We start from the raw sequence: 26,200 nt of genomic DNA on the forward strand, positions 1-26,200 counted from the left end.
GAGGGAATAGGGTAATAGGGGAGGGTAGGGAAGGGAATAGGGGAGGGTAGGGAAGGGAATGGGGTAGGGGATTGGGCCACCGGTAAACTCACTCACTCGGCGAAACACAGCGCAAGCGCTGTTTCACGCCGGTTTTCTGTGAGAACGTGGTATTTCTCCGGTCGAGCCGGCCCATTCGTGCCGAAGCATGGCTCTCCCCCGTGTAAAGTCTATCTTTTTTTGGCCTTTTTTGCTCGTAATCAATAATGGTAACAGCTAGCTGCTAGGCATTTAAAATTTCACAAAATCCTTAATTATACATAATTTTTGTATTATAATAAGTACCTGGATGACCGAGCTTTGCTCGGTATAGCAAACACTCATTGTCTTCGTGTTACTTAACAACGCCATCTGCTGGAATAGCTATTGTTGTGTCGTTAAAGCAATTAGTTGCTCACAAAATAGTATTATTATTCGCCAATAGATGTCAGGAAGAGTCATATTTTTCAGTTTATCGATTATCAATAAAACACGAATAAAAAGACATTTTCTAAAAATTATTCCTAGCTAGATCGATTTATCGCCCCCGAAACCCCCTATATACTAAATTTCATGAAAATCGTTGGAGCCGATTCCGAGATTCCAATTGTAAATATATACATACTTATATATACAAGAATTGCACATAAGCAAGTGAATACCGATGTTGATCTCACGGCTGCAACAGCCGATGCGATTACGGCTGTTTTGATGTTTGCTCGAGAATAGAACTGCAGCTGTGTGCTGTTCGCGCGCGTCTTAACTCTCAGGCAAGGACGCATCAAGGTCGCATCCCATTCTGATAGCGCGCGGATAGAAACAAACGTGTCAGGACTCAGGGTCGGGGTGACGCGGGCGTGATCATAGTGCATAGTGCATAGTGCATAGTGCGCATCATACAGCAAACTCACACTTTCACATTTTTTATTTTATCTAAGTAGGTACCTATGTGTGGACATACTGCAGACGCAGAGTGTCTAAGTAGTAAGTACCTACGTAGTATATTATTTTAATAACCTCATGGCACAGAATAGATAATAGTACAAGTACTCATGGTCTAAAATAGTGGAGCGCATGGAGCGAAAAAATCATGTAAATGGATGAAAAAACTTAAAATAAACAGGAATGTTTAAAAAATCTAATAACATTAATAAAAAAGTGATAATATATAAGTACTTAATAATTAAGTACGTTAATTATGAATTATTATAATAATTCATAATTAATTAGTAGAAAGCCGTAAAATGGTTTTTATATTTTACGGCTTTTTGAAAGGAAAGAAACGCGCTAATCTCAGGAACTATTGATCCGATTTGAAAATGCTTTCAGTGTTAGATAGCCCATTTACCGAGGAAGGCTATATTTTATCACGCTAAGACTAACAGGAGAGAAGTAACAGAGGAAAATGTGGAAAAAACGGAGGAAATTATTTGAAAAGGCTTATCTCACGACTTCTGGAGTATTTTTTTTGTTATTTGGCACAGATAAGAAGTAGACCACGTGAAGGATCATAGGCTATTTTTTGTGGACTAATTTGTCTGTGAAATATCTTATTTACGCGGGCGAAGCCGCACGGAACGTCTAGTATTAGATAGCCCATTTATCGAGGAAGGCTATAAGCTATATTTTAACACGCTAATGCCGCGGCCGCACATGCGTAGTGCTTCGTGCTTAAAACGATACCATTGGACGATCTGCGTGTATCGTCCAATGGTATCGTCTCATAGCACGAAGCTTCGTACGATAGACGCATGTGCGGCCGCGGCATAAGACTAATAGAAACGAAGAAATAGAGGAAATTATTTGAAAGGGCTGATCTCACGAACTACTGGAGCAATTTTTCTGTTATTTGGCAAGGTTACGAAGTAGACCACGTGAAGGATCATATAGGCTATTTTTTGTGGAATAATTTGTCTGTGAAATATTATCTAATTTACGCGGGCGAAGCCGCGCGGGACGTCTAGTAAGTTATTATAATAACATTAATTAGAAAAATAGAATAGTCTAGTAAGTTATTATAATAACATTAATTAGAAAAATAGAATAAAAAGGAGTTTGAATTTGAATAAGTGTACAGCGTACAGCGTTTTTTTTTTACCAGATTTTAATATTATAGTGGTCATTATATTTGGCAACTTTTTTATAATCTCTAGCCCCCCCCCCCCAGAACAAACTGGCGATAAAGTTGCCTGGATGTTTATTTGTTGCGGCACGTCACACGTCACGTGGCATGACATCATCTTGTTAGTCATTCTGCAATGCGAATATGCAGCTAAAACTAGAATAGAATAGCTATTACTTAGTTACAAATCGGAATTATGCACCTTACATTTCTGTATATTATACATCTCTTCTCTTCATAGGATGTTGAAAAATTTTTGTGATTATAATATTATATGTGTATGATAGATATTTTTATACGTGGGAGAGCCATGCTTCGGCACGAATGGGCCGGCTCGACCGGAGAAATACCACGTTCTCACAGAAAACCGGCGTGAAACAGCGCTTGCGCTGTGTTTCGCTGAGTGAGTGAGTTTAGCGGAGGCAAAATTCCCTACCCTATTCCCTTCCCTACCCTCCCCTATTCCTTACTAGACTTACTTACTTACTTATTCCCTTCCCTTCCCTTCGCTACCTTAGAGGTGAAGGTTACTTTGTTTCGTGCCTACTGTCAGGCATTCTATACGTGCAGTCTATGTGTTAAACATACGCTAACGGCTTATAGTGCCCTGCGGGTCCATAATGGGCTTCGGGCACTGATGGGGCTGCCGCGATTCTGTAGCGCGTCAGGGATGTTCGCGGACGCCGGAGTGGACGGCTTTGCTGCAATAATGCGAAAAAGATCCACATCCCTGATGAGAAGAGTACGCGGCAGCTCCAACAGTTACCTGCAACTCATTGCGAGTCGAATGGACACTGAGTGTCCGTTCATGAAGAAATGGACACAAACAAATTTGTAATTATACAGTATTTTTAGTTGTGCATTTATTGTGATTTATGTAATTAGGGTTCCGTAGCCAAATGGCAAAAAACGAAACCCTTATAGATTCGTCATGTTCGTCTGTCCGTCCGTCCGTCCGTCCGTCCGTCCGTCCGTCCGTCCGTCCGTCCGTCCGTCCGTCCGTCCGTCCGTCCGTCCGTCCGTCCGTCCGTCCGTCCGTCCGTCCGTCCTTATGTCACAGCCACTTTTCTCCGAAACTATAAGAGCTATACTATTGAAACTTGGTAAGTAGATGTAATCTGTGAACCGCATTAATATTTTGATACAAAAATGGAAAAACTATTAAAAATTTTAGGGATCCCCATAGGTAGGTACAACTGAAACAAAAAAAAAATCATCTAACGCGTTCTATGCGTATGGGGTATCTATGGATGGGTCTTCAAAAGTCATATTGAAGTTTTTAATGTCATTTTTTTGTCATAAGGTTTACGACAGTGAAATCCATTTTTTTGAAAACCCTCTGTAGCATATTGTAGAGTACAAAAATGGTTAATGCTTATTTCTCTTAGTGAGGTTTTGTATACAGCATTTATGTAAGTACTATGTTTCTAAAATGATTTGCGCTTAAACCGCTGCAAAATTCTGATTTGTTCTTTCGAACAAATCAGAATTTTGCATTTATGTGAAATAGCACAAAGGACATTAATGCTATGTAATAAGCCCTATAGCAATATTGCATTAACCATTTTAATACGTTTTCTCTTAAAACTGAATGTAAAATTAAAATGTTTTTTCATAATCATAATCTACGCATTTCAACAAAAAAAAGATACCGCACAATAACATTTTTTTGCTTAAAATAAGCAGAAAATAAAGATTATTCCAAAAAAACTTAAAACACCGATTACTCAAAACTAGTCCGATGTGGGATGACACACCAATGCTTAACAGCATCCATATAAAACTGATGTTTTATTTTAATTATTCAACAAAATATATTTTACAAATCTTTCTAGGCTTATTTTTATTAATGTACAAATAAACCTACATATAACGAGCGCGATAAAAAAAGATACTAAATTACGAGTCTGATGACGTCACATCCAAATCGGAAGTACCGCAAAAGCGTTTTCGTCAGTACAAATCATATTTTCATAAAATCAAATTTTCAAATCGACTTTATTTATCAATCATAAGCTTTTATTTGATGATAAGGGTGAAATGCGGTTTCCTAGGCCAAGTTCTACTAGAAATATGCATTTGTTCAATGAAATTGAATATAGGTCAAGTAGCCTATTGCAGGAAAGTAATCGTATACGGTATATGGCAAACTTGAGGAAAGTGTTGTATTTTAGTACAATAATTTTATATTGTTTCATATTTTAAAGAAATGTATGAGAAAACAATAAAACCTTGAAAATCTAACCTTTCATGGATTTTATCTTTATCTTTAAACGAGCAATTCTTGTATATTATATAATATATATAATTGGAATCTCGGAATCGGCTCCAACGATTTTCATGAAATTTAGTATATAGGGGGTTTCGGAGGCGATAAATCGATCTAGCTAGGAATCATTTTTAGAAAGTGTCATTTAATTCGTGTTTTATCGAATACCGAGCAAAGCTTGGTCAATATAGCTAGTAATATATTATAATATTACATAATCGCTTTGGAGAAATTTTTATAATTAGCAATACTAGCGAATGGTGCAACCGTTCGCTAGTATTGCTTTAAAAAAAAAAGTTTTTTTTCTTTTTTTGAAAATTTACTTATATTTTCAAAAAAACAAAAAAAAACATTGAATTAATTTGTAGTGTTGCTAGTAAGGAATAATTTCTAAAAAGTAATCATATATGGCAAACTCAAGGAAAGTGTTGTATTTCAATATAGTACCCAAGGTGTAGCACATCCACACATATCACATAATATTATGTGTGGATGTGCTCCAGCTTGGGTACGGGTCCCATACAAAAATTTCTTTCTTATTTGTTTTGTTTGTTCTTCATTATTTCTAGTGGTGCCTTAAATAAATGCGCCAATATATTATTTTATCATTGAGTACATCAAATCCAGGATTTTTTATTTTAGTATCAATATGCAAATGCACCAACTTACTTTAACTATAACTGTTACTTTAACTATACTTAACTTTAACTACAATGCAAAATTTATTTAAACACTTCATGCAAATATTTACATAGGCGGGCTTAATGCCTAGTGGCATTCTCTACCAGCCAACCTTAGGGTGATGATGAGAATGTTGAATAGGCGCATTCTAAAACAATATTAATATATTCTTATTAATATATTCTATATAAATCTTGTTAGAAAATTAAATAATTATTGATACTATAAGTATAAGAAATGAAAAATCCTGGAATTGATGGAATGATAAATATTGGCGCATTTATTTATGGCACCACCGTTATCTAGAAATATATTGTAGGTACTAGGTACTAGGTAGTAGGTACCTATCGGGTGTATTGCGAAAGTCTATAAACAGGGATGGAAGTTGGAACCACATACCTATAACCTATTTGAAGTATTCTGATTTATCGCGTACCTCTATTTTGTAATTTGTGACAACGGTGGGTATTACGATAGCCATTAGCTAGTTTGGAGACTACGAGGGCATAATACTGGAAATTGTATATTTCAATCAACGAAAAAATGCCAAAATATGCACTAACGTCTAAAAAGTGCCATTATATGCATTTTCACATGCAAATGCATAATATTATAATCCGATGTCTACTTATAAACTAAAGTAACTATAACTCCACCAGAATCTGATGTCAAACAGTGAGAAAATAAATTGACTCTAGGGTTAATTGGAATAAAACATTTTTTAACCTTTTTTTCCTTTGGCGGCTTATTCCGCGTGTAAAACATGCAAATATAAAAAATTATCCAATGATCAAGGATATTTTTTGAAACCTGCCATCAAAAGCCATCAGATTCTGGTAGACCTATAATAATAATATTCAATACACCTCTTTGTAAATTATGGAAAAGTACACCCCCCACAGTGTCAGTGCCAAAGGCCAAAAAAAAAAGAATACACTCTCAGTTAATATTCCACCGACAAGGGCAGCTATTAAGTTTTGAATGAATGAGGTACTTACTGATGGGAGGGAGGGCGACGTCCGTTCCAGGTTCAGTATGATTTTCAATAACTCGAGAAGTTTTGAGATGCGGTCGCGCAGTGCCGCGCGCGACTTGTAGGCAATTGGTCGGCACTGTTGCCAACAACGAATAATATACTCACAAGAGGTTGCCAACGTGTTTTTTAGCTCCCCACAAGTTTCGATGTCCAGATTCCAGGAGCACCAGAAAATCACTAAGTACAATAAAACGTCGCTTATCGCACTCGTAATAAAACACATAGTATAAAGGAAAAACCATGTTTCATCTCATAACGATAATAGTGACGTTCCCTTATAACTGCAATGTTGCCTACGCGGTGTAATTATACCTCAAAATCGATTGAAACATATTTTTACAATAAGTCGAAACGTGAATTATTTACGTAGAATTAAAAATAATGTTTTATCAATTCCACTAAATCAGCAGTCGGCAACTTTTTGGCAGGCAAGGGCCACAAGGTGGCAAAACAAACTAAAGGCCGCAGGCCTCATACTCGTATTAACCCTAGAAGCTCAGTATACCTACACAAGGGTTGCCATCACCCAAATTACCTTCGCCGGTCAGGTCTCAAAAGTTTATGAAAGGGCATTTTTGTATGGGACCCGTACCCAAGCTGTAGCACATTGAGACATATATCAAATGAAAGGGCTTGAAAAGTTGAACATTTTATTGTATGACGAAAAATCTCTAAACCATGGGAGAAAAAAGTTAATGAGGGTAGAAGGTAAGAAAAAATCACAAAAAAACACCCTGTATTATTGCATCAATTTATAGTGTTGCTGGTAAAGAATCATTTCTAGAAAGTAATCGTATATGACAAACTTAAGGAAAGTGTTATATTTTTTAAGCCCTTTAATTTGGTATATGTCTCAACGTGCTACATTGGTGGGTACGAAGTGCCCGTCCTTCTTTCTCTCACCAAACGTGTCTGGATTTCAACCGGACACTTTTCAAAAACCCGGCCGGACGCACCCCTGACGCCCTTCAAACAAGGACAAATCCGGGGAAATCCGGACGGATGGCAACCCTACTGTCATAATGAAGGGAAATAAGTTTAGTGTTTGTTATAATATGACACAAACAGCTACGTTCTTAAGAGGCAATTACTACTGGCAATATTAGAAAACACTGTTTCTGATACGCCATATAAATTATTCTGTATAATATAATTTATATGTATGTTAGTCATTAAGGTATATATTGTATGGGCCTATGTAGCCTGATATAAATAAATAAACAAAAAAATAAATATTCATAACACATTCACGAGCCGCAAGTAAGACGTTCGCGGGCCGCATGCGGCCCGCGGACCGCGTGTTGCCGACCGCTGCACTAAATAAATGCACTAGCCACTAAAACCTATTTTTCTACATTGAAGGTTCACAATCACCAGATTTAGTGGAAAATTCACTAAAGTGGCAACACTATCTGTCAGGCCGCGCCGCGCGGACGGCCGGCGTGCTGCGGGGTGGGGCGCGGTAGGAACTAGGGATGTTAAAGTTTCCCAGAGTGGGTCACGATGCACAAAACGCTCCGTGCATCGTGACACCAGAGCCCAAGCAAGCCCCAAGTGGGGCCTCTGTCGGCCTGCGGGGCGAGAAGCGCCCCCAAATGAGTGTGGTCTGACAAAGGTCGGACGGCCACTGACGGAGTTGCGGTGGGTGTGTCGTGCCCGTGGCTTCGTCTTGGGTGGCGAGAGGAGCGTCGCAGAGTTTTAGTGGGTAGGGTCGCGGCACATACCATCTTCGCCGCGACGAGCCCCACATATCCGCAGCGGGAGTCCCCGTCCCCTGCGTCGAATGCGTTAATGCATTTCTCTGCGTGAAAAAAAAAAAAAAAAAAGGGATGTTAAAGTTAAACCCGGCCGCACATTATCCGCAATTTCCGATCAGAAAAATTCGGACACCCGCCGCGCCGCTACGCACTCTGTTCATACATTTTGTTGTAGACCCCGCATACTATCAGATTTCTGACGTGTCACAATGTATAAGCGTGGTGGGGCGTCCGAATTTTTCTGATCAGAAATTCGGATAATGTGCGGCCGGGCTTAAGGCGGGGATCAATCTCAATCCAAAACGATAACCTTGCACACAACCAAAGATCAAAATCCTTTGTTAGCGGATGCCAAATTTCAGCCCGATCCGTCCAGTGGTTTGGGCTGTGCGTTATATATATATATATATATATATATATATATATATATATATATATGTATATATATATATATATATATATATATATATATATATATATATATATATTGTGCGTTGATAATATATATATATATATATATATATATATATATATATATATATATATATATATATATATATATATATTTATCAACGCACAGCCCAAACCACTGGACGGATCGGGCTGAAATTTGGCATCCGCTAACAAAGGATTTTGATCAATTCTACCCCCAAGGGGATAAAATAGGGTATTTTAAACCGATTGGGCTGAGACTTTGATACCTTATTAATAACTAGCTGTTGCCTGCTACTTCGTCCGCGTGGACTTTACTTTATAGTTGTTCCCGTACATCGATTAAGTCGTTTACGCACAAATCAGAAAAGTATATTGTGTGGGAACCGCACATTTTCCGGGACTAAAAAAACATTCCTTGTCACAGACTCAAATTAGTATCTCCAATGTCCATGCCAAAGGACATTGCCAATCCTTATATGAAAGTTGGCCCAAGTGCTGCCCACAATGAAGCCATTTTGTTCCTCAGGCCAACCCTAACCTGTAAACCAAAGCGCTCGAAAATCTATCACAGGGGTCAAGAGAAAAATTTTTTTGTTTGTAGTGAATTATTTATTTACGAAAAATGAATTTTACAATAAAAATCAACTATTGCATAATTATTACTTCAGTTTTACATCATCATGTCAGTCACAAGACGTCCACTTCTATAGTTTTACATATATTTATATAAATCAATATTCATCAATCGATATTTACAATAATTAACATAAGTAATCAGCTGATAACAGCTGTGGCAGTGACTATTACTTATTGTACTGTAATAGTATAGTTATAAAAATACTATACAACATTTACATTACAATCATTATCATCAACATCACTTCAGCCATAGGATAACATAACAATTAAACAAATAAGATACTAGTCGTCGTCATCGTCATCGATTATAACTCTATCTAGGAATAAAGCAGGGCACCTTATCGAGTCGAGATGCCTTTTTTTTTTGTCGGGAAATGCTATTACGCATCCCCGGTAGCGTTGGGGAAGGACCACCGGGGTATGTGGGACTTGCTACGGCCGAAGAGATGGTAAATGGCCGCAGCCGTACCCACTAAAACCCGACCGTGTTCCTACTTCCGCGCAGGACGGAGACGCGAGGGCCTATTACATGTCTTCCGTGGCTTCCGTCCGCGCTCGCCTGCTCACTAAAAGCAGGTCCACACTGTTGGGGTTTCTTGTCCCCCTAGGCCGAACAGAGGCCCCACATGGGGGGCTTGCATAGGCCGGTCGTCTTCTTTGTGTCGCGATGCGCAGGAACACAACGCGCATCGCAACTCTCTCGGGGACTCGGTGCAATGAGTGGCGGCATCCCCATACCGTCACCCCGAGTTCCCTGGCTAAGGCGGAATGTCGCGTCCGTTGCGACGTCTTCGCCTTGGCCGTCTTCGCCGGTGGTCGTGCGCCTCTCGCTCCCTTATGCGCTCGGCCTCCTCTTTGGTCGAGATGACGTTATGTGCGAACGTCTCAACCGCAGACCACTTTTCTTCGCTCTCGACCAAGGCCCTGCAGAGGGCTGGGAGAGTCGCGTCCTCGCCGATAGCGGCAGTTAGCGCCGCGCGTTGTGTCGCCCAGTCGAGATGCCTAGCCCACCCCAAAAACCATATTATGCACATGGTAGGTATTTGTTATCGGAGCGGAGCATACAAAAGACCGGTTTAAGGAGTTATGCGATACGTATGACAGGAATGAGTTAAGTGTGCATTTTTGAGCGTGAAAATGTAACTAATGAAACAAAACATACCTTAAACACCAGAAAAATCTTAAAAAATAAGATGTATTCAAATTAATAACTCCTGGGACCGATTTTTTAAAATTATTTTTTTAATGTATTGTAGTCCAAGGAGAACTAGTTGGCACTACTCCCACGTGTGGGCACCACTTGGGCCAAACCCTGTCAATGTCCTTTCATCAAAATAGATTAAATATTTTAGGCGAGAATTATAAAAGTTTATTGTGCGGGAACCCTTTATTTTCCGGGATAAACAGTATATCTTGTCCTTTCCCGAGACTGAAAGTATTGCCATAACAAATTTCATCAAAATAGATTGAATAGTTTAGGCAATAATCATAAAAGTTTATTGTGCGGGAACCGTACATTTTCCGAGACAAAATTAGTATTCCTTGTCCTTTCTTTTTCTTTTTGAGACTTAAAGTATCCCCATACCAAATTCCATCAAAATAGATGAATTTAGTTTACGCGCAAATCATAAAAGTATATTGTGCAGTAACCGTACATTTTCCGGGACAAAATGTATCCTATGTTCTTTTTCGGGACTCAAAGTGTAATAATAATAATACTCCCCACACCGGTTTCGGTGACGGTGGCCGGTTTCATTGAAACCAGACTAGATACGCAGGAGTACTTTTTTATAGTGCCCAAGTGTGTGCGCAGTACACAAGAGCACTCTCTATTCCTTTACTCTCATAACCCAGTGGGACGGAAGACCGACACGACTGGCGAGAGATCAGGCGCAGGACCGACTTTTTACATGCCCATCCGACGCATGGATCATCTTACTTGTCAGACAATCAGGTGATCAGCCTGCATTGTCCTAACCAAACTTGGAAATAACATGTTTCCAACGCGGGATTCGAACCCACGACCTCCGGAGTCGAGAGCGATGCTCTAACCACTAGACCACGGAGGCGATACCTCAGCAAAATGGGTCCAGCCGTTTATGCGTAATGTCGTGACCACGCGAAATATAACGTTCCGCGCAGCTTCGCCCGCGTAAATTAGATATTTCACAGACAAAATATTAGTCCACAAAAAATAGCCTATGATCCTTCACGTGGTCTGCTTCTTGTCTGTGCCAAATAACAGAACAATTGCTGCAGTAGGTCGTGAGACCCTCTCAAATAATTTCCCCCATTTTTTCCATATTTTCCTCTATTTATTCGCTCCCATTAGTCTTAGCGTGATAAAATATAGCCTATAGCCTTCCCCGATAAATGGGCTATCTAACACTGAAATAATTTTTCAAATCGGACCAGTAGTTCCTGAGGATTAGCGCGTTCAAACAAACAAACAAACTCTTCCCAATTATAATATTATACTAGTATAGACTAGCTGTTGCCCGCCACTTCGTCCGCGTTAGCATAGTAGATCACATCCCAAGTAATATTTATTGTACAAAATTATTCAATATACAGAATTGACTTTCCTACGATTTTATTATATATAGATGTTCCGCGCAGCTTCGCTTGCGTAATTTAGGAATTTTACGCAACCGTACATTTTGCAGCAAAAAATAGCCTATGTCCCTTCACGTGGTCTATTCTTCATTTTTGCCAAATAACAGAAAAATTTATCCAGTAGTTCATAAGATAATAAGCAATTCCATATAATTTCCCCCGTTTTTTCCACATTTTCAACTATTTCTTCGCTCTTATTAGTCTTAGCGTGATAAAATATAGCCTATAGCCTTCCTCGACAAAAGGGCTATCTAACACTGAAAGAATTTTTTAAATCAGACCAGTAGTTCCTGAGATTAGCGCGTTCAAATTAGCCCTTTCATATAATTTTCCACGTTTTTTCCACATTTTGCTGTATTTCTTAGTTCCTATTAGTCTTAGCGTAATAAAATATAGCTTATAGCCTACCTCGATGAATGGGCTATCTAACATTATAAGAATTTTTCAAATCAGATAAGTAGTTCCTGAGATTAGCGCGTTCAAATAAGCCCTTTCATAAAATTTCCCCCGTTTTTTCCACATTTTCCTCTATTTCTTCGCTCCTATTAGTCTTAGCGTGATAAAATATAGCCTATAGCCTACCTCGATGAATGGCCTATCTAACATTGAAATAATTTTTCAAATCGGATAAGCAGTTCCTGAGATTAGCGCGTTCAAATAGGCCCTTTCATATAATTTCCCCCGTTTTTTCCACATTTTCCTCTATTTCTTCGCTCCTATTAGTCTTAGCGTGATAAAATATAGCTTATAACCTTTATCGATTAATGAGCTATCTAACACTGAAAGAATTTTTCAAATTGGACAAGTAGTTCCTGAGATTAGTGCGTTCAAATAAACCCTTTTAAATAATTTCCCCCCGTTTTTTCCACATTTTCCTCTATTTCTTCGCTCCTATTATACTTAGCGTGATAAAATATAGCCTAAAGCTTTCCTCGATAAATGGGCTATCCAACAGTAAAAGAATTTTTCAAATCGGACCAGTAGTTCCTAAGATTAGCGCGTTCAAACAAACAAACAAACAAACAAACTCTTCCCAATAATAATATTAGTATAGATTATAATATTAGTATAGATAATACTTCTTAACGCGAGCGAAGCCGCGGGCAAAAGCTCTTACATAATATTACGTATTTATTATTTAAATCATAATATTACGTATTTAAATCAGTTTTCATAAAAAGATCAATCTGTATGCAAGGTCTGTAAACTAAGTAGGTAGTAGGCTTCCGTAAGTAGGCACTTAATACTACCCAGCTAGCAAAAAGATCGTATTTAAAGCAATTACTCTCTCGACTATGGATCGAAAAATACTCATATGAAAGATCCTATTCAAAAAGACGTATAATCGCATCATTCTAGATTAAATTGCATCGAAAGCATTTTGGCTGTATAAACAAGTCTAGTAAACGCTTACTCGGCAGATTTATATTATCACACTATCTCGATAATTCTGTAAATAATATATCTTCTAATGACGTTTACATGCCCATAAGTCTTATACGAGTTCTCTGGTAGCGATTGAATTGCCGTATGATCGTCACATCACCTTTTATATCACTATCATTCGACATTTAAATCCGAGGACAATATTGTAGAGTAAAGGCAATTTATTCAACAAAATAGCATAGCAGTTGCTATTTATTTATTTCATAGCTTCTGGGAGGCTTTTATTTGACTTACATTTCTAAGTTGAGAAAACTTCTAAATTATCTCTTACAGCATCGGACGTGGTCTAGAAACATTATTTGAAAGTGGGTATGTACAGCGTTTTAGTTAAAAATTAAATCTTTTACAGCACTATGAACGCGATTTTGCTACCATTTTCATTGACAGTGACATAATATGGCAAAGAACAATTTGCGATTTTCATAGCCATAAGTTTTACACACCTAATGAAATGAAATATTAGTGATTATAATATTCTCTTTGGTTTGAACCGCCTCCAAGTAGTTTTCTTCCAAGGCCATTTTGATTCCTTAAGCTGCTTCAAGGGCCTATTTCACTCCTCACAAGTGCCGACTATTAAGTATTCACATCTTATCTGACAATAGATTATTAGATACTATAGGTGTTTGATTTTAGATATATTATAACATTAGTGGTTCTTTGTTATAAAATATAGTAAGTATATCGAAATAGTTTACCGTTTTATTACTACTTATATACATTTTATGTATAACACTAGCTGTTGCCCGCAACTTCGTCCGCGTGAATGTATAGCTCCTATAGGTTTCATTGAAATTTGAAACCAGGCCAGCTACGCAGGAGTAATTTTATAGTGCCCAAGTGTGTGCGCAGTACACAAGAGCACTCTCTATTCCTTTTACTCTCATAACCCAGTGGGACGGAAGACAGACACGATTGGCGAGAGATCAGGTGCAGGACCGACTTTTTACATGCCCGATGCATCCGACGCATGGATCATCTTACTTGTCAGACAATCAGGTGATCAGCCTGCAAGGCGAGGGACCACGTGAATGTATGTTATTACTTATTATCTGGGGGCACGGGAGTGCCCCCGCCAAGATGAGCCAAGCGAAGCGCGCAAGGCTTGGGCAATGGGCACTACCTACCTTTTCTCGAAACGTTTCGTCGTATTTTTGAACCCTCGTAACTTTGGTTTGAATAATGCCAGATAGTTGAAATTTTCAAGATATAATGACATGGGTACAGTTATTAAATGCGCAAAGTTTGAATGTCGTAGCTATTATTTTTATTTATTTACTTAACTCAGGCATCTTGGCCCATATTATAAATACCTTATAGACTAACATTCATACAATTATACTAAAAATTAACACTAAAACTAGTGACCGACCGAACTTTCGGTTTCGGCCAAAACATAGCCGAAACTTTCGGCCCCGCCGAAACTCATGCGTCGTTCGGTAAACTTCACAGTTAACTCGACGTGCTTGCATGCCAGCGAGGCCCCGGCTCAGTTCGCCACCATCTACTTATTTATTTAGTTTTGAGATTATATTGTGTTCCAGATTAGTCCCAAATCAGAAATTAGTATTTCGTTTTATTTTCATTAAATTGTCTAAACTTATTTTTATCGAAATTATATTATTGAATTTTATTTCTACGACAAACGCAGGCTTATTTAATATTATACAACTATTGGCAAATTACGTGCTATTACATATAACAATATAACACTGTTTCCCAAACAAGCGATTTAGTAAATGCTAAGATAAATTGATTATATTGTGTGTGAACTTTATTTACTTAAGAATTTTGTTTGACTGTCAGATTATAGGATATATTAGGATATATCTTGTGAGATTTATTAGTAAATCATCTTCTGAAAGGGAGGATTTCACCAATCACACAACTTCACCTATGTGAAGTTAGCAACCGAGTTCAAGGTAAATGATTTTTATATATGTCAATCGATTGTACCCGGAGTGTACCCGATTGTACCGCAATTAAAATCGTTTGTACCTCAATATGGTAGAAATGGGGGGGGTGGTAAAATTTAAATTTAAATTTTATTAAATATTCCGGAATTTCAATGATGTCATCTGGAAGAGCATCGTTTGTACCGGATTGTACTCGTTTTTAAAGTTTTTTTTTTTTTTATTTTACGAAAAAAAAAACAAACAAAGTAGAAGGAAAGAAAATTTATAAAATGAGTAAGTGAAGTTATTTTTTTTTAATTAATCCACAATAATTAGGCACAAACAATTTTCACCGAGGTAAAAGAATATAACTCGCCAAAAACACTTAGCACTTGTACTAACGTTATTTAAAGCTTGACAGGTTTTTCCTATCGTTTATTCTCTGTCAAACTAGTAACAATATTGTTAATTATTACTTCCTCAATTTGATTCACTAAACATACAAAGGGAAAATGTGTTTAAAAATACAGAAAGCTGACTCCGCCTCGCCTAAAACACTTAAACTACGTATTGTAGATATCGTGGCAAAAATTTATGATTTTCAGCGTTTCTTCCTCTTGAAAACGATAAAATCATTAAAAATAATACAATCAACCCTAAACTCATCGAACAATGGAGCGGGTAAATACGATTTTTATGTAGTTTAACAAAGATTTGACTCTGACATGCTATACAACCTAGTAAGTATGTAACATTGGATATCATATCAGGCCTAATTTTTTAAAGTTTTATCATAGAGTCCTCTGAAAAGTGAATAATTATAATGATATATGAGACTATCTGGCTTACATTAAAATATATACTTAAAGCGAAGAAGAACGATATTGAAAGAAGAAATATTGACAGAGAACCGATGCGGTCTTGATGAAATTTCTAATATCTTACTATAAAACTCGGAGTTAAATTTTGTAACATTTATCGTTTGTACCTCGCCAAAACAGAAAGATTATTAAAGAGGACACTATTTTCTTTATACTTACTGAAAAATTCATGACAATTTTTCACATAGTAACAACGTCAGAGATTCGATCGGTCTTCACGAATTTTCCTATATCTTACTATGAAACTCGGAGTTAAATTTTGTAACATTAATCATTTGTACCTCGCCAAAATAGAAAGATTATTAAAGAAGACACTATTTTCTTTATACTAACTTAAAAATTCATGAGGTACAAACGATTTTTCACATAGCAACAACGTCAGAGATTCGATCGGTCTTCACGAATTACAAACGATTTTTCACATAGTAACAACGTCAGAGATTTGATCGGTCTTCACGAATTACAAACGATTTTTCACATAGTAACAACGTCAAAAATTCGATCAGTCTTGACGAATTTTCCTATATCTTACTATGAAACTCGGAGTTAAATTTTGTAACTTTTATCGTTTTTACCTCGCCAAAACAGACAGATTATTAAAGAAGACACTATTTTCTTTATAATTACTGAAAAATTTATGAGGTACAGACGATTTTTCACATAGTAACAACGTCAGAGATTCGATCGGTCTTCACGAATTTTCCTACATCTTACTATGAAACTCGGAGTTAAATTTTGTAACATTTATAATTTGTGCCTCACCAAAATAGAAAGATTATTAAAGAAGACACTATTTTCTTTATACTAACTTAAAAATTCATGAGGTACAAACGATTTTTCACATAGTAACAACGTCAGAGATACGATCGGTCTTCACGAATTACAAACGATTTTTCACATAGTAACAACGTCAGAGATTCGATCGGTCTTGACGAATTTTCCTATATCTTACTATGAAACTCGGAGTTAAATTTTGTAACTTTTATCGTTTTTACCTCGCCAAAACAGAAAGATTATTAAAGAAAACACTATTTTCTTTATATTTACTGAAAAATTCATGAGGTACAAACGATTTTTCACATAGTAACAACGTCAGAGATTGGATCGGTCTTGACGAATTTTCCTATATGTAACTATAAAAGTCGGAGTTAAAATTTGTAACTTTCATCGTTTGTACCTCGCCAAAACAGAAAGATTATGAAAGAAGATACTATTCACTTTATATTCACACAATTTTTTTTGAGGTACAAACGATTTTTCACATAGTAACAACGTCAGATATTCGATCGGTCTTGACGAATTTTCCTATATCTTACTATGAAACTCGGAGTTAAATTTTGTAACATTAATCATTTGTACCTCGCCAAAATAGAAAGATTATTAAAGAAGACACTATTTTCTTTATACTAACTTAAAAATTCATGAGGTACAAACGATTTTTCACATAGCAACAACGTCAGAGATTTGATCGGTCTTCACGAATTACAAACGATTTTTCACATAGTAACAACGTCAAAAATTCGATCAGTCTTGACGAATTTTCCTATATCTTACTATGAAACTCGGAGTTAAATTTTGTAAATTTTATCGTTTGTACCTCGCCAAAACAGAAAGATTATTAAAGAAGACACTATTTTCTTTATACTAACTTAAAAATTCATGAGGTACAAACGATTTTTCACATAGTAACAACGTCAGAGATTCGATCGGTCTTCACGAATTACAAACGATTTTTCACATAGTAACAACGTCAGAAATTCGATCGATCTTGACGAATTTTCCTATATCTTACTATGAAACTCGGAGTTAAATTTTGTAACTTTTATCGTTTGTACCTCGCCAAAACAGAAAGATTATTAAAGAAGACACTATTTTCTTTATACTTACTGAAAAATTCATGAGGTACAAACGATTTTTCACATAGTAACAATGTCAGAGATTCGATCGGTCTTGACGAATTTTCCTATATCTTACTATGAAACTCGGAGTTAAATTTTGTAACTTTTATCGTTTTTACCTCGCCAAAACAGAAAGATTATTAAAGAAGACACTATTTTCTTTATACTTACTGAAAAATTCATGAGGTACAAACGATTTTTCACATAGTAACAACGTCAGAGATTCGATCGGTCTTGACGAATTTTCCTATATCTTACTATGAAACTCGGAGTTAAATTTTGTAACTTTTATCGTTTGTACCTCGCCAAAACAGAAAGATTATTAAAGAAGATACTATTCACTTCATACTCACTCGAAACTTTTTGAGGTACAAACGATTTTTCATATAGTAACAACGTCAGAGATTCAATCGGTCTTGACGAATTTTCCTATATCTTACTATGAAACTCGGAGTTAAATTTTGTTACTTTTATCGTTTGTACCTCGCCAGAACAGAAAGATTATTAAAGAAGACACTATTTTCTTTATACTAACTGAAAAATTCATGATTTACAAACGATTTTTCACATAGTAACAACGTCAGTGATTCGATCGGTCTTGGCGAATTTTCCTATATCTTACTATGAACTCGGAGTTAAATTTTGTAACATTTATTGTTTATACCTCGCCGAAACAGAAAGATTATTAAAGAAGACACTATTTTCTCTATACTAACTGAAAAAATCATGACGTAAAAACGATTTTTCACATAGTAACAACGTCAGAGATTTGATCGATCTTGACGAATTTTCCTATATCTTACTATGATACTCGAAGTTAAATTTTGTAACTTTTATCGTTTTTACCTCGCCAAACAGAAAAATTATTAAAGAAGATACTATTCACTTTATACTCACTTAAAACTTTTTGAGGTACAAACGATTTTTCATATAGTAACTGTACGGTCTACAGTTTGTCGACAGTACATCACGTTTCGCACTGTCAGCGTATACGCCGCCACGCGTTATTATTATTTACTTTAATTAACCAGTTCGCCTCAAGCCGCCAATCGGTTCGCGTGCTCTCTTTACCATTAACCATTAAACCATTTTAGCATAAGTTAAGGATTCAATAAACCTATTGAACCTAACTTGTCTTTTACTCTGTACGGGACTAAACAACCGTACATTGTGGTCCTTCGAGCCGGACCGACCTTCTATAGAACCAGTGACCATTTTAACCATTTGAAGGACACATAACCATTGTAGTCCTTCAGCCTTAATTTAAAAGAACTAGTGACCAAATAGTGATTTAACATTGTAACATTGTAAGGACCCATAACTTTGTTTTACAACAGTGACTTTAACCATTCTAATTTCTAACGTGAGAACAACGTGGTCTCTCGTTCCTTTACGTAAGGAGAGACCGGTGCGGCGCTAGTGAAACCAAACACGTGTCGGTTGCGTTTTAACCAATTACGTCGCGTGTGTGTACCAATTTTGACCAAAGTGCTTGTGTGGAGTGTAACCAGTTCACCAGACCAGCGATACTACCAGCGACTACCACCGGGGACGACTTCTGAGGATAACGAGGTCACCGCGTGCCAGTCTTCAAGTAAGATCTTTCCTTTTTACCACTTTTTACCACTCTGTTTTGACCATTATAATGCCCGCAACCATGGAGGCTCTATTAACCACCCAGAACCAGATCATGTCTGCGATTAACACGCAGTGTATTAATTTCAAGAAGGACGGGCCCGAACGTAAGACGCCCGCCTATATCGAAAAACGTCTTAATACTTTGGACTCGTACTGGAATGAATTCCAGACCAACCATACCAGGCTCTGCGCCGAGTTCGAAGATATTAACCACCGCTACTTTACTGAAAACCATTACCAGCGGACAAAAGATTTTTATCAGGAAGTTCGGAACATGATTTCTAATTACGTAACCAGCGAACCAGGCAAACCATTACTGAGACCAGCTACACCATTATCGCAGGGCTCAGATAGGCGCGATTTTTCTTCTCCCGCCCAGGAGGGTACCTCTTTTAGTTTCCCTGCGCCAAAGCTGTCAAACCAGGGTAACTCCAGTAGGGTGGAAGAAATGCTTCGTAAGCAGAAGAGCAACTTCAAGGCGCTTTCTCGAACCATAGAGGCCGTCGACCTTGAAAGCTACTCCGAACGCTGGGAATTTGAAGATATTATATGAACTATCCAATCCAGATGGTCGGTCATCGATTCTCTTCACTGGGATATCGACAGCGAAGGGGTGCTGGACAACGAGGAGTACGAGACAGCCTTCGCTGAGATGAAGAGGAAGTTTAACACCATGAAGAAGGCAGTGAACAGACAGATGTGGTTGTCATCATACCGGGAACGTTCAACACCACAAATGGACATACCCACATTCAGCGGAAATTACCAGGATTGGATATGCTTCAAAGATTTGTTCTCCGAAACCATTCACAATAATAAGTCATTACCAAATGCCCAAAAAATGCAGTTTTTAAAAAGTAAGCTCCGCGGCGAGGCTGAAAAGTTAGTTCACCATTTACGTATGAATTCCGAAAATTACGAAGTATGCTGGAATATCTTAAACCAACGCTACCATAATACCAGATTAATATTTAATTCCCACATACAATTATTATTAACCATTTTTTTTTTTGCGCAGGGGAAACCCATCATGGGTGCCCCGGGTTGGGGATGTGCCTCAGTTAGCTGAAGCACCCCGGGGGTATGTGAGACTCTTACTCACTAAAACCACCTGCGGTTCGCCTTCAGCCGTATACGGAGGGATGTCCCGGATCTAACAAACAAAGGACTCCCTCCACGACCGGCCGGTCTACCTCAGAAGGGACCGGACTTCCACTAAAGTTAGGGAACACTTCGGCAAACTGAAGCGTTCCCCTCGGCGCCGGGACTGGCTAAGCCGGGGAAGTTCCCATCCTCTCCCGGAGCCCCGTTAGACGAGACTTAGGAGGAGGAGGTAAACTCATTTTGTAATTAACAAAAATTAGATGGTTGTTGATGTAATAGGGATATCCCAACAATAAACAAAGCAATCATTCACGTGATCAGCTCACTTCGGACAAGTCCAAACTCCGAATTATTAGTTGTTGCTGTTCTACTCCACTCCACTCCACTCCACTCCACTCCACTCCACTCCACTCCACTCCACTCCACTCCACTCCACTCCACTCCACTCCACTCCCACTCCCACATTGTTTTCTGACTTAGCTGTAATAATGAATATTTACATATTATTTTTATGACTTTCAAACCTACCAAAAACGTAAAAATGATCGTTTGGTGAATGTAAATTATCAAATAGCATCTTATTAGGTAGTTTCTCAAGAAATAATTAGGAAACAAAACAATTTTGTAATATTTGTAAACCAAAAATGTTGACTAGGTTCCGAAAAAAAACCCAGTCTACTGACTATTGCTCAAGACGTCAAATTACGGCGCTGTATTGTACTGGTATTCCACTAGTTAGACAAGTGTGACGTATTATAATTATATCAAAACATAGAGAATAGAGATATACGAAAAAGCACTGGCAAATATTCCGAAACGAATCAATAGTATGGCCTATTGACCACGGCAATTCTATACCTAAGGAGCTCTGGCCAGTACACAGATATATTTGTGAACATACACTAAGTTTTCTATAATAGACAATCAGTCACTGATTGACAGATTTGACTGATGTCATTCAATCATTATCTATCAAAACGCCTGTGGATTTGTTGTGGCAAATATTAAAAGCAAAATTTGCTTTTGAAAATCAACAAATCGTTCGAATTTGTGATCTCAACGATTTATCATTATATAATTGTTATTATTTATCAAAAACGAAGACAATGTCTGCCTTCGAAATCATAATTTAAACATTTTGGCATAAAAATATTTTTTTCTGTAAGTACTTACCTATTTGTTTTCGCTGAATGCTAGAAGAAATAAAATTTTGAAAGTATTATTTTTTAAGTTTTTTTTAACACACTTTTCAAGTGGTAAAATGGATATAAATCAAAATTATAAGACAATGTCTAACTTAATAAGGAACGTAACAAACCTACAAAAAATGTTTGAATGCTTATAATTACTTCTGGTCAAAGATTTATCGAAAATAAAAACATGAATTTGCATAGTATAGGGCCTTAATCGAACGTGTCGGATAAATAACGAGTGTCGAACGATTTGTCCCACAAAAATGTTTGTATTTTCAGATAGTCGAAAAAAAAAAAGTAGGCGAAAGCGTAATGCTGTATGTTCCAAAGTTTGGATTCCAAACTTTGGAACATACAGCACTGGCAAGGCCTGGCAACACTGCAGTCAGCTGCCAACTGCGAAAAAATGAAACGAACACGGCTATTTATTTCATATTTATTTTGTAGAAACTCCCACAAACATTGTAAATTAAGTGGATTAATTGTTGGAAAAAGAAAGGTAAGCCATTGTAAAACGTGAATATAACCGTAAATTGATAAATTGAAGCAAAACAGAACTATGTCAATTGTCATACCATATTCTAATACAAAGTAAGTATGTTGTAGTATTATTTGCATATTTGTACAATAATTTACAACTTATACTTACTATAATATTGATATTATGAAAAAGATAGATTATTATTTCATAGAAAATATTATAATGTATATACTTATCAGTACCTATGCAATTAATTTGGAAAATGTTGAAATGTGTCTATTGTTTTATTGTACTTAATAATATTAGGTAAGTATACAATATAAGGTTATTAACTATATACAGTATAAGTACTTAATAATTTTATTTATGTATGGAAATGTAGTAAATGAAAAATACTATAGTCCTATAGTCCTATACTAGTTTGCAACATTTTAGTCTGCAGGCAATAGCTGATAAGGAGATTTTAGGAGGAGAAGGAAGGTATGGGATTATGAGTGGTACGGCCACCAAGGGAAAATCCTCTGATCAAGTGAGGTGGTATGCTGGCCTGAGCCCGTGCGATAGATTTCAGCTGTCGTATACACGCGTCGTCCGCACCGTACGTCCCGATTCCGACCTGGTGGACGCGCAGCTTTAATCCCCCCCCATAATTATTGTATGCTTTCAAACTTGGAATAATGAAAAACTAAACTAATTACATTGATTTCACACATATTTTGCTCTCAATAACCCGATTATTAACTTTCAGGCATTAGTGTTGGAGCAAAAATGGGAATGGTAAAATATGGTGCACAAGTTACATTCACAAAAGAGCTACCTATAGCCTAAACCTATTAATTATAATATTATTCTTTATAGACAGTGCAACAGGACGCATTTAAACTGTACCAGTATCAACATAATTTGTAATAGCGAAATGGCTCTCAACAAAACATTTGCATCGATCAGTCAGGAACCTATAGTGAAAGCAGAATCTGATGGTAAATGTTTACTCAAGATTTCACCTTTAGCCTAGCCTAAAAGATAGGCTTAACATATTTATTTATGTAATTAATAATTATAGCTATGAAACTAAATAAATTAATATGTATATTTAGTTTCATAGATAGACAAAATATAATAAACTAATCCGTACTAATTTGTATAACTGGAATTAACATTTTTAATGTTGTTTTTTTTTAATCTTTAAGTATTTTTTTTTTCATAATAGTAGTAGTGTTGTTGTATGGGTATGGTATATATGTCGCAGCCGACTGGTTTAAATAGCCATTCAATCTAACAGCTAGCCCTTTGACTGAACAACACCATTCAATCACACGTCTAGCTTTTATATTGAATATTTTAGTCGCTCAAAACGTTCAACACTACAGCTGATTCAAAAGCCGCCGTCTAATTGAAGTAGTTCAGCGCGCACCGCTGCGGCGCTAGGTGCGTTTTATTCAAAATATGGCGTCAACTAGCCGGTGTTTGTTGGTGTTTGTGGTTGTTTTTCGGAAAGAAAGTAGTTAATAAAAGTTACAAGTGTTATTAAAGAGCCAAAATTTGTGGAGGCACATTCGAGTGAATTAAAATTTCAACAAATATTCGAGGAGAAATTACGGGATTATGAAATGGATGGACGCAGCTTTCCCCGAAAGGGGGGTTCGGGGGGCACAGCCCCCCGTCAAAACACAAACAAACTCAATCCAGAAAGTCCAGAAGTTGGTTAGGTTAGGTTAGAACTTAGACCAAAACACAGAGGGAGCCGAGCGAGCGCAGCGAGCGTGCTGCGGCAGCAGCCGGCGACCGTCGACAAACAAAAGGGGGCTCGGAGGGCGCAGGTACCCCCGCCAAAACAAAAACAAACACAATCCACATAGTCCAAAAGAAGGTTAGGTTAGAACTGTGACTGTGCTGCGGCAGCAGCCAGCGACCGTCACAAAACACGCCTCAATTTTTTATTTTTACTTATTGCATTAAACTTTTGGTCACCCCCTTAAACTTAATCCGAGAATAATCTTTCAATAAAATACAAAAAGTTTTCTTATTCTCCCAAATTACATATTAAGCTAATGGTCGCCCTAGTTAATTTGCCATTAAACCAGTTGGCTAAGCGTCGTCTAGCTGGAGTGTTGAACGTTGTAGTCAACAAGTCGGCTAAACCACGTATAGCCGTGTGATTGAATGGCGTTGTTCAGTCAAAGGGCTAGCTGTTTGATTGAACGGCTATTTAAACCAGTCGGCTGCGACATATATAATCATAATATAAATAATTATTATTGTATTCATAGATTTGCTGGACAAGGATATTAGTAAAGTTGAAATTAAAGTAGAACCAGACTTTTACTGTGACAATCCTGAAGAGGAAGACTGTAATTTAGATGTGGACAAGTTGAATGTCAAGACTGAGACTGACAGGGAGAATGATCCCGGAGTCCCAACCGTGTGGTTCCCGGCTCATTCACAAGGTGATAATTTTTGTTTTAATCCCTCGATCGCGGATTAATATATTACTTTTGTTTTTAATACTGATTAATTATTATTATATTTCATCAATTGAATTTTACCTGCATGTACTAAAAATGAACATTAAAATGTTAGCCACTTCATCCATTTACATCTTTAAGAACTTAAAAATAATTTTTTGTCCTGCAAAATAATTAACATTTTTCTTATTTTTATCCAGATGCATTTAAAGAGGACCAAGAACTCAACAGAAATGAATTCAAAAAAGATTCAAAGGCAAAATGTGTATCAAAAGGGAACGATCAGGTTAAGACAAACAGATCTCGAGTCATTCTGGAGAAGAACTACACTTGCGAATCGTGCAACCGTCGGTATACTCGCAAGGGCCACCTCGTCCGCCACATGAAGACCCACACCCAGGACAAACGGTACACATGCAATCTGTGCAAAAGTATGTTCACCGACAGGGAACATCTCGAGTCGCACACGAGAGACCACCTGCGGGAATCGGCGCACGCATGCGAGGTGTGCGGGCGGCGGTTCCTGACCGACGACCGACTGCTCGCCCACGCCGAGACCCACACGCGGCCGAGGGTGACGTGCGAGACGTGCGGCCGAGGTTTCGCGGACGGCAAGACTCTAAACAGGCATATGAGGAAGCACACGCAGGAGAAGAGGCACGGCTGCGACGCGTGCGGCCGCAAGTTCCACGAGCGGCATCAGCTGATCGTCCACGAGCGAACTCACACAGGCGAGAGACCGTTCGCCTGCGAGACGTGCCCCAGACGGTTCGCCGACAGCGGCCACCTGCGGGTCCACGTGCGCACACACACGGGCGAGAAACCGTACCCGTGCGACGCGTGCGACAGGAGCTTCGCGGTGCGGCGGTCGCTGTTGCTGCACCAGCGCACGCACACGGGCGAGAAGCCGCACGCGTGCGCGGTGTGCGGGCGGCGGTTCGCGGACCGCGGCCGCCTGGTGCTACACGCGCGCCTGCACAGCGGCGAGCGGCCCTACGCCTGCGAGGTGTGCGCGCGCCGCTTCACCGAGAACTGCCACCTGGTGGCGCACCGCCGCACGCACACCGGCGAGAAGCCCTTCCCCTGTCGCCTGTGCGGCCGGAGCTTCGCGCAGCGCCAGTCCCTCAAGTCCCATATGAGGACTCACGCGCCCCGGGAGGAGGACCTGCCCGCCTATGACGAGGACGAGAAAACGTAATCAGACCCAAAATTACCCTACCGTTTTACAGGATTAAACATTATTATTACTACCTACTCGTAAAATAAAAAAAATTACAAAATTGATTGCAATAAGTATTATTTTTTTTTTTAATTTTTGTTACGTCTTTACTTTTTACCCTTAAGGTGCTCAGTCGGAAGACACTAGTATCATAAGACGTGACGTACGACGACGAGATTCCTACAGTTATTGTCAGGAAACTTGATACTTTATCGAAGGTTACATAGACCATAGACCCTCAGAAAAGGATACCTCCAATAAAACTGCGACCGAAACTCCATAGTCGCTGGTCGATTTTACCTCTACATCATGTACTTACAGGAAAACTTGCGGCTCGCTTTATAAATGACGGAAGGCACCGGGTTGCGCCATGGCAACATGCATTTATATCATCAGGAGCCAGGAGG

The 26,200-nt window shown here is 38.1% G+C and overlaps 1 protein-coding gene and 1 long non-coding RNA gene across 4 annotated transcripts; one reads left to right on the forward strand and one right to left on the reverse strand.

The window, feature by feature from the left end:
* Positions 1–6,551: 6,551 nt before the first annotated feature.
* On the reverse strand, positions 6,552–20,367 carry LOC121735160. The gene is made up of 3 exons (XR_006036817.1): positions 20,357–20,367; positions 11,230–11,232; positions 6,552–6,614 (listed from the first exon to the last, which is right to left on the reverse strand). It is a non-coding gene; the product is annotated as an uncharacterized LOC121735160 (long non-coding RNA).
* Positions 20,368–22,025: 1,658 nt separating this feature from the next.
* On the forward strand, positions 22,026–25,851 carry LOC121735158 (zinc finger protein 2-like). 3 transcript variants are annotated; one of them, XM_042125836.1, is made up of 5 exons: positions 22,026–22,127; positions 22,858–22,886; positions 22,968–23,089; positions 24,380–24,556; positions 24,775–25,851. In XM_042125836.1, exons 3-5 carry the CDS (start codon positions 23,026–23,028, stop codon positions 25,770–25,772), a joined length of 1,239 nt encoding a protein of 412 aa, XP_041981770.1. In that variant the 5' UTR covers positions 22,026–22,127; positions 22,858–22,886; positions 22,968–23,025; the 3' UTR covers positions 25,773–25,851. The 3 variants fall into 3 exon arrangements, with proteins under 3 accessions (XP_041981770.1, XP_041981769.1, XP_041981771.1); XM_042125835.1 differs by having other exon boundaries at positions 22,858–23,089; XM_042125837.1 differs by lacking the exon at positions 22,858–22,886.
* Positions 25,852–26,200: the final 349 nt, after the last annotated feature.

The sequence above is a fragment of the Aricia agestis genome, chromosome 17, assembly GCF_905147365.1.
Source record: "Aricia agestis chromosome 17, ilAriAges1.1, whole genome shotgun sequence".
In the NCBI taxonomy this organism is placed as follows: domain Eukaryota; kingdom Metazoa; phylum Arthropoda; class Insecta; order Lepidoptera; family Lycaenidae; genus Aricia; species Aricia agestis.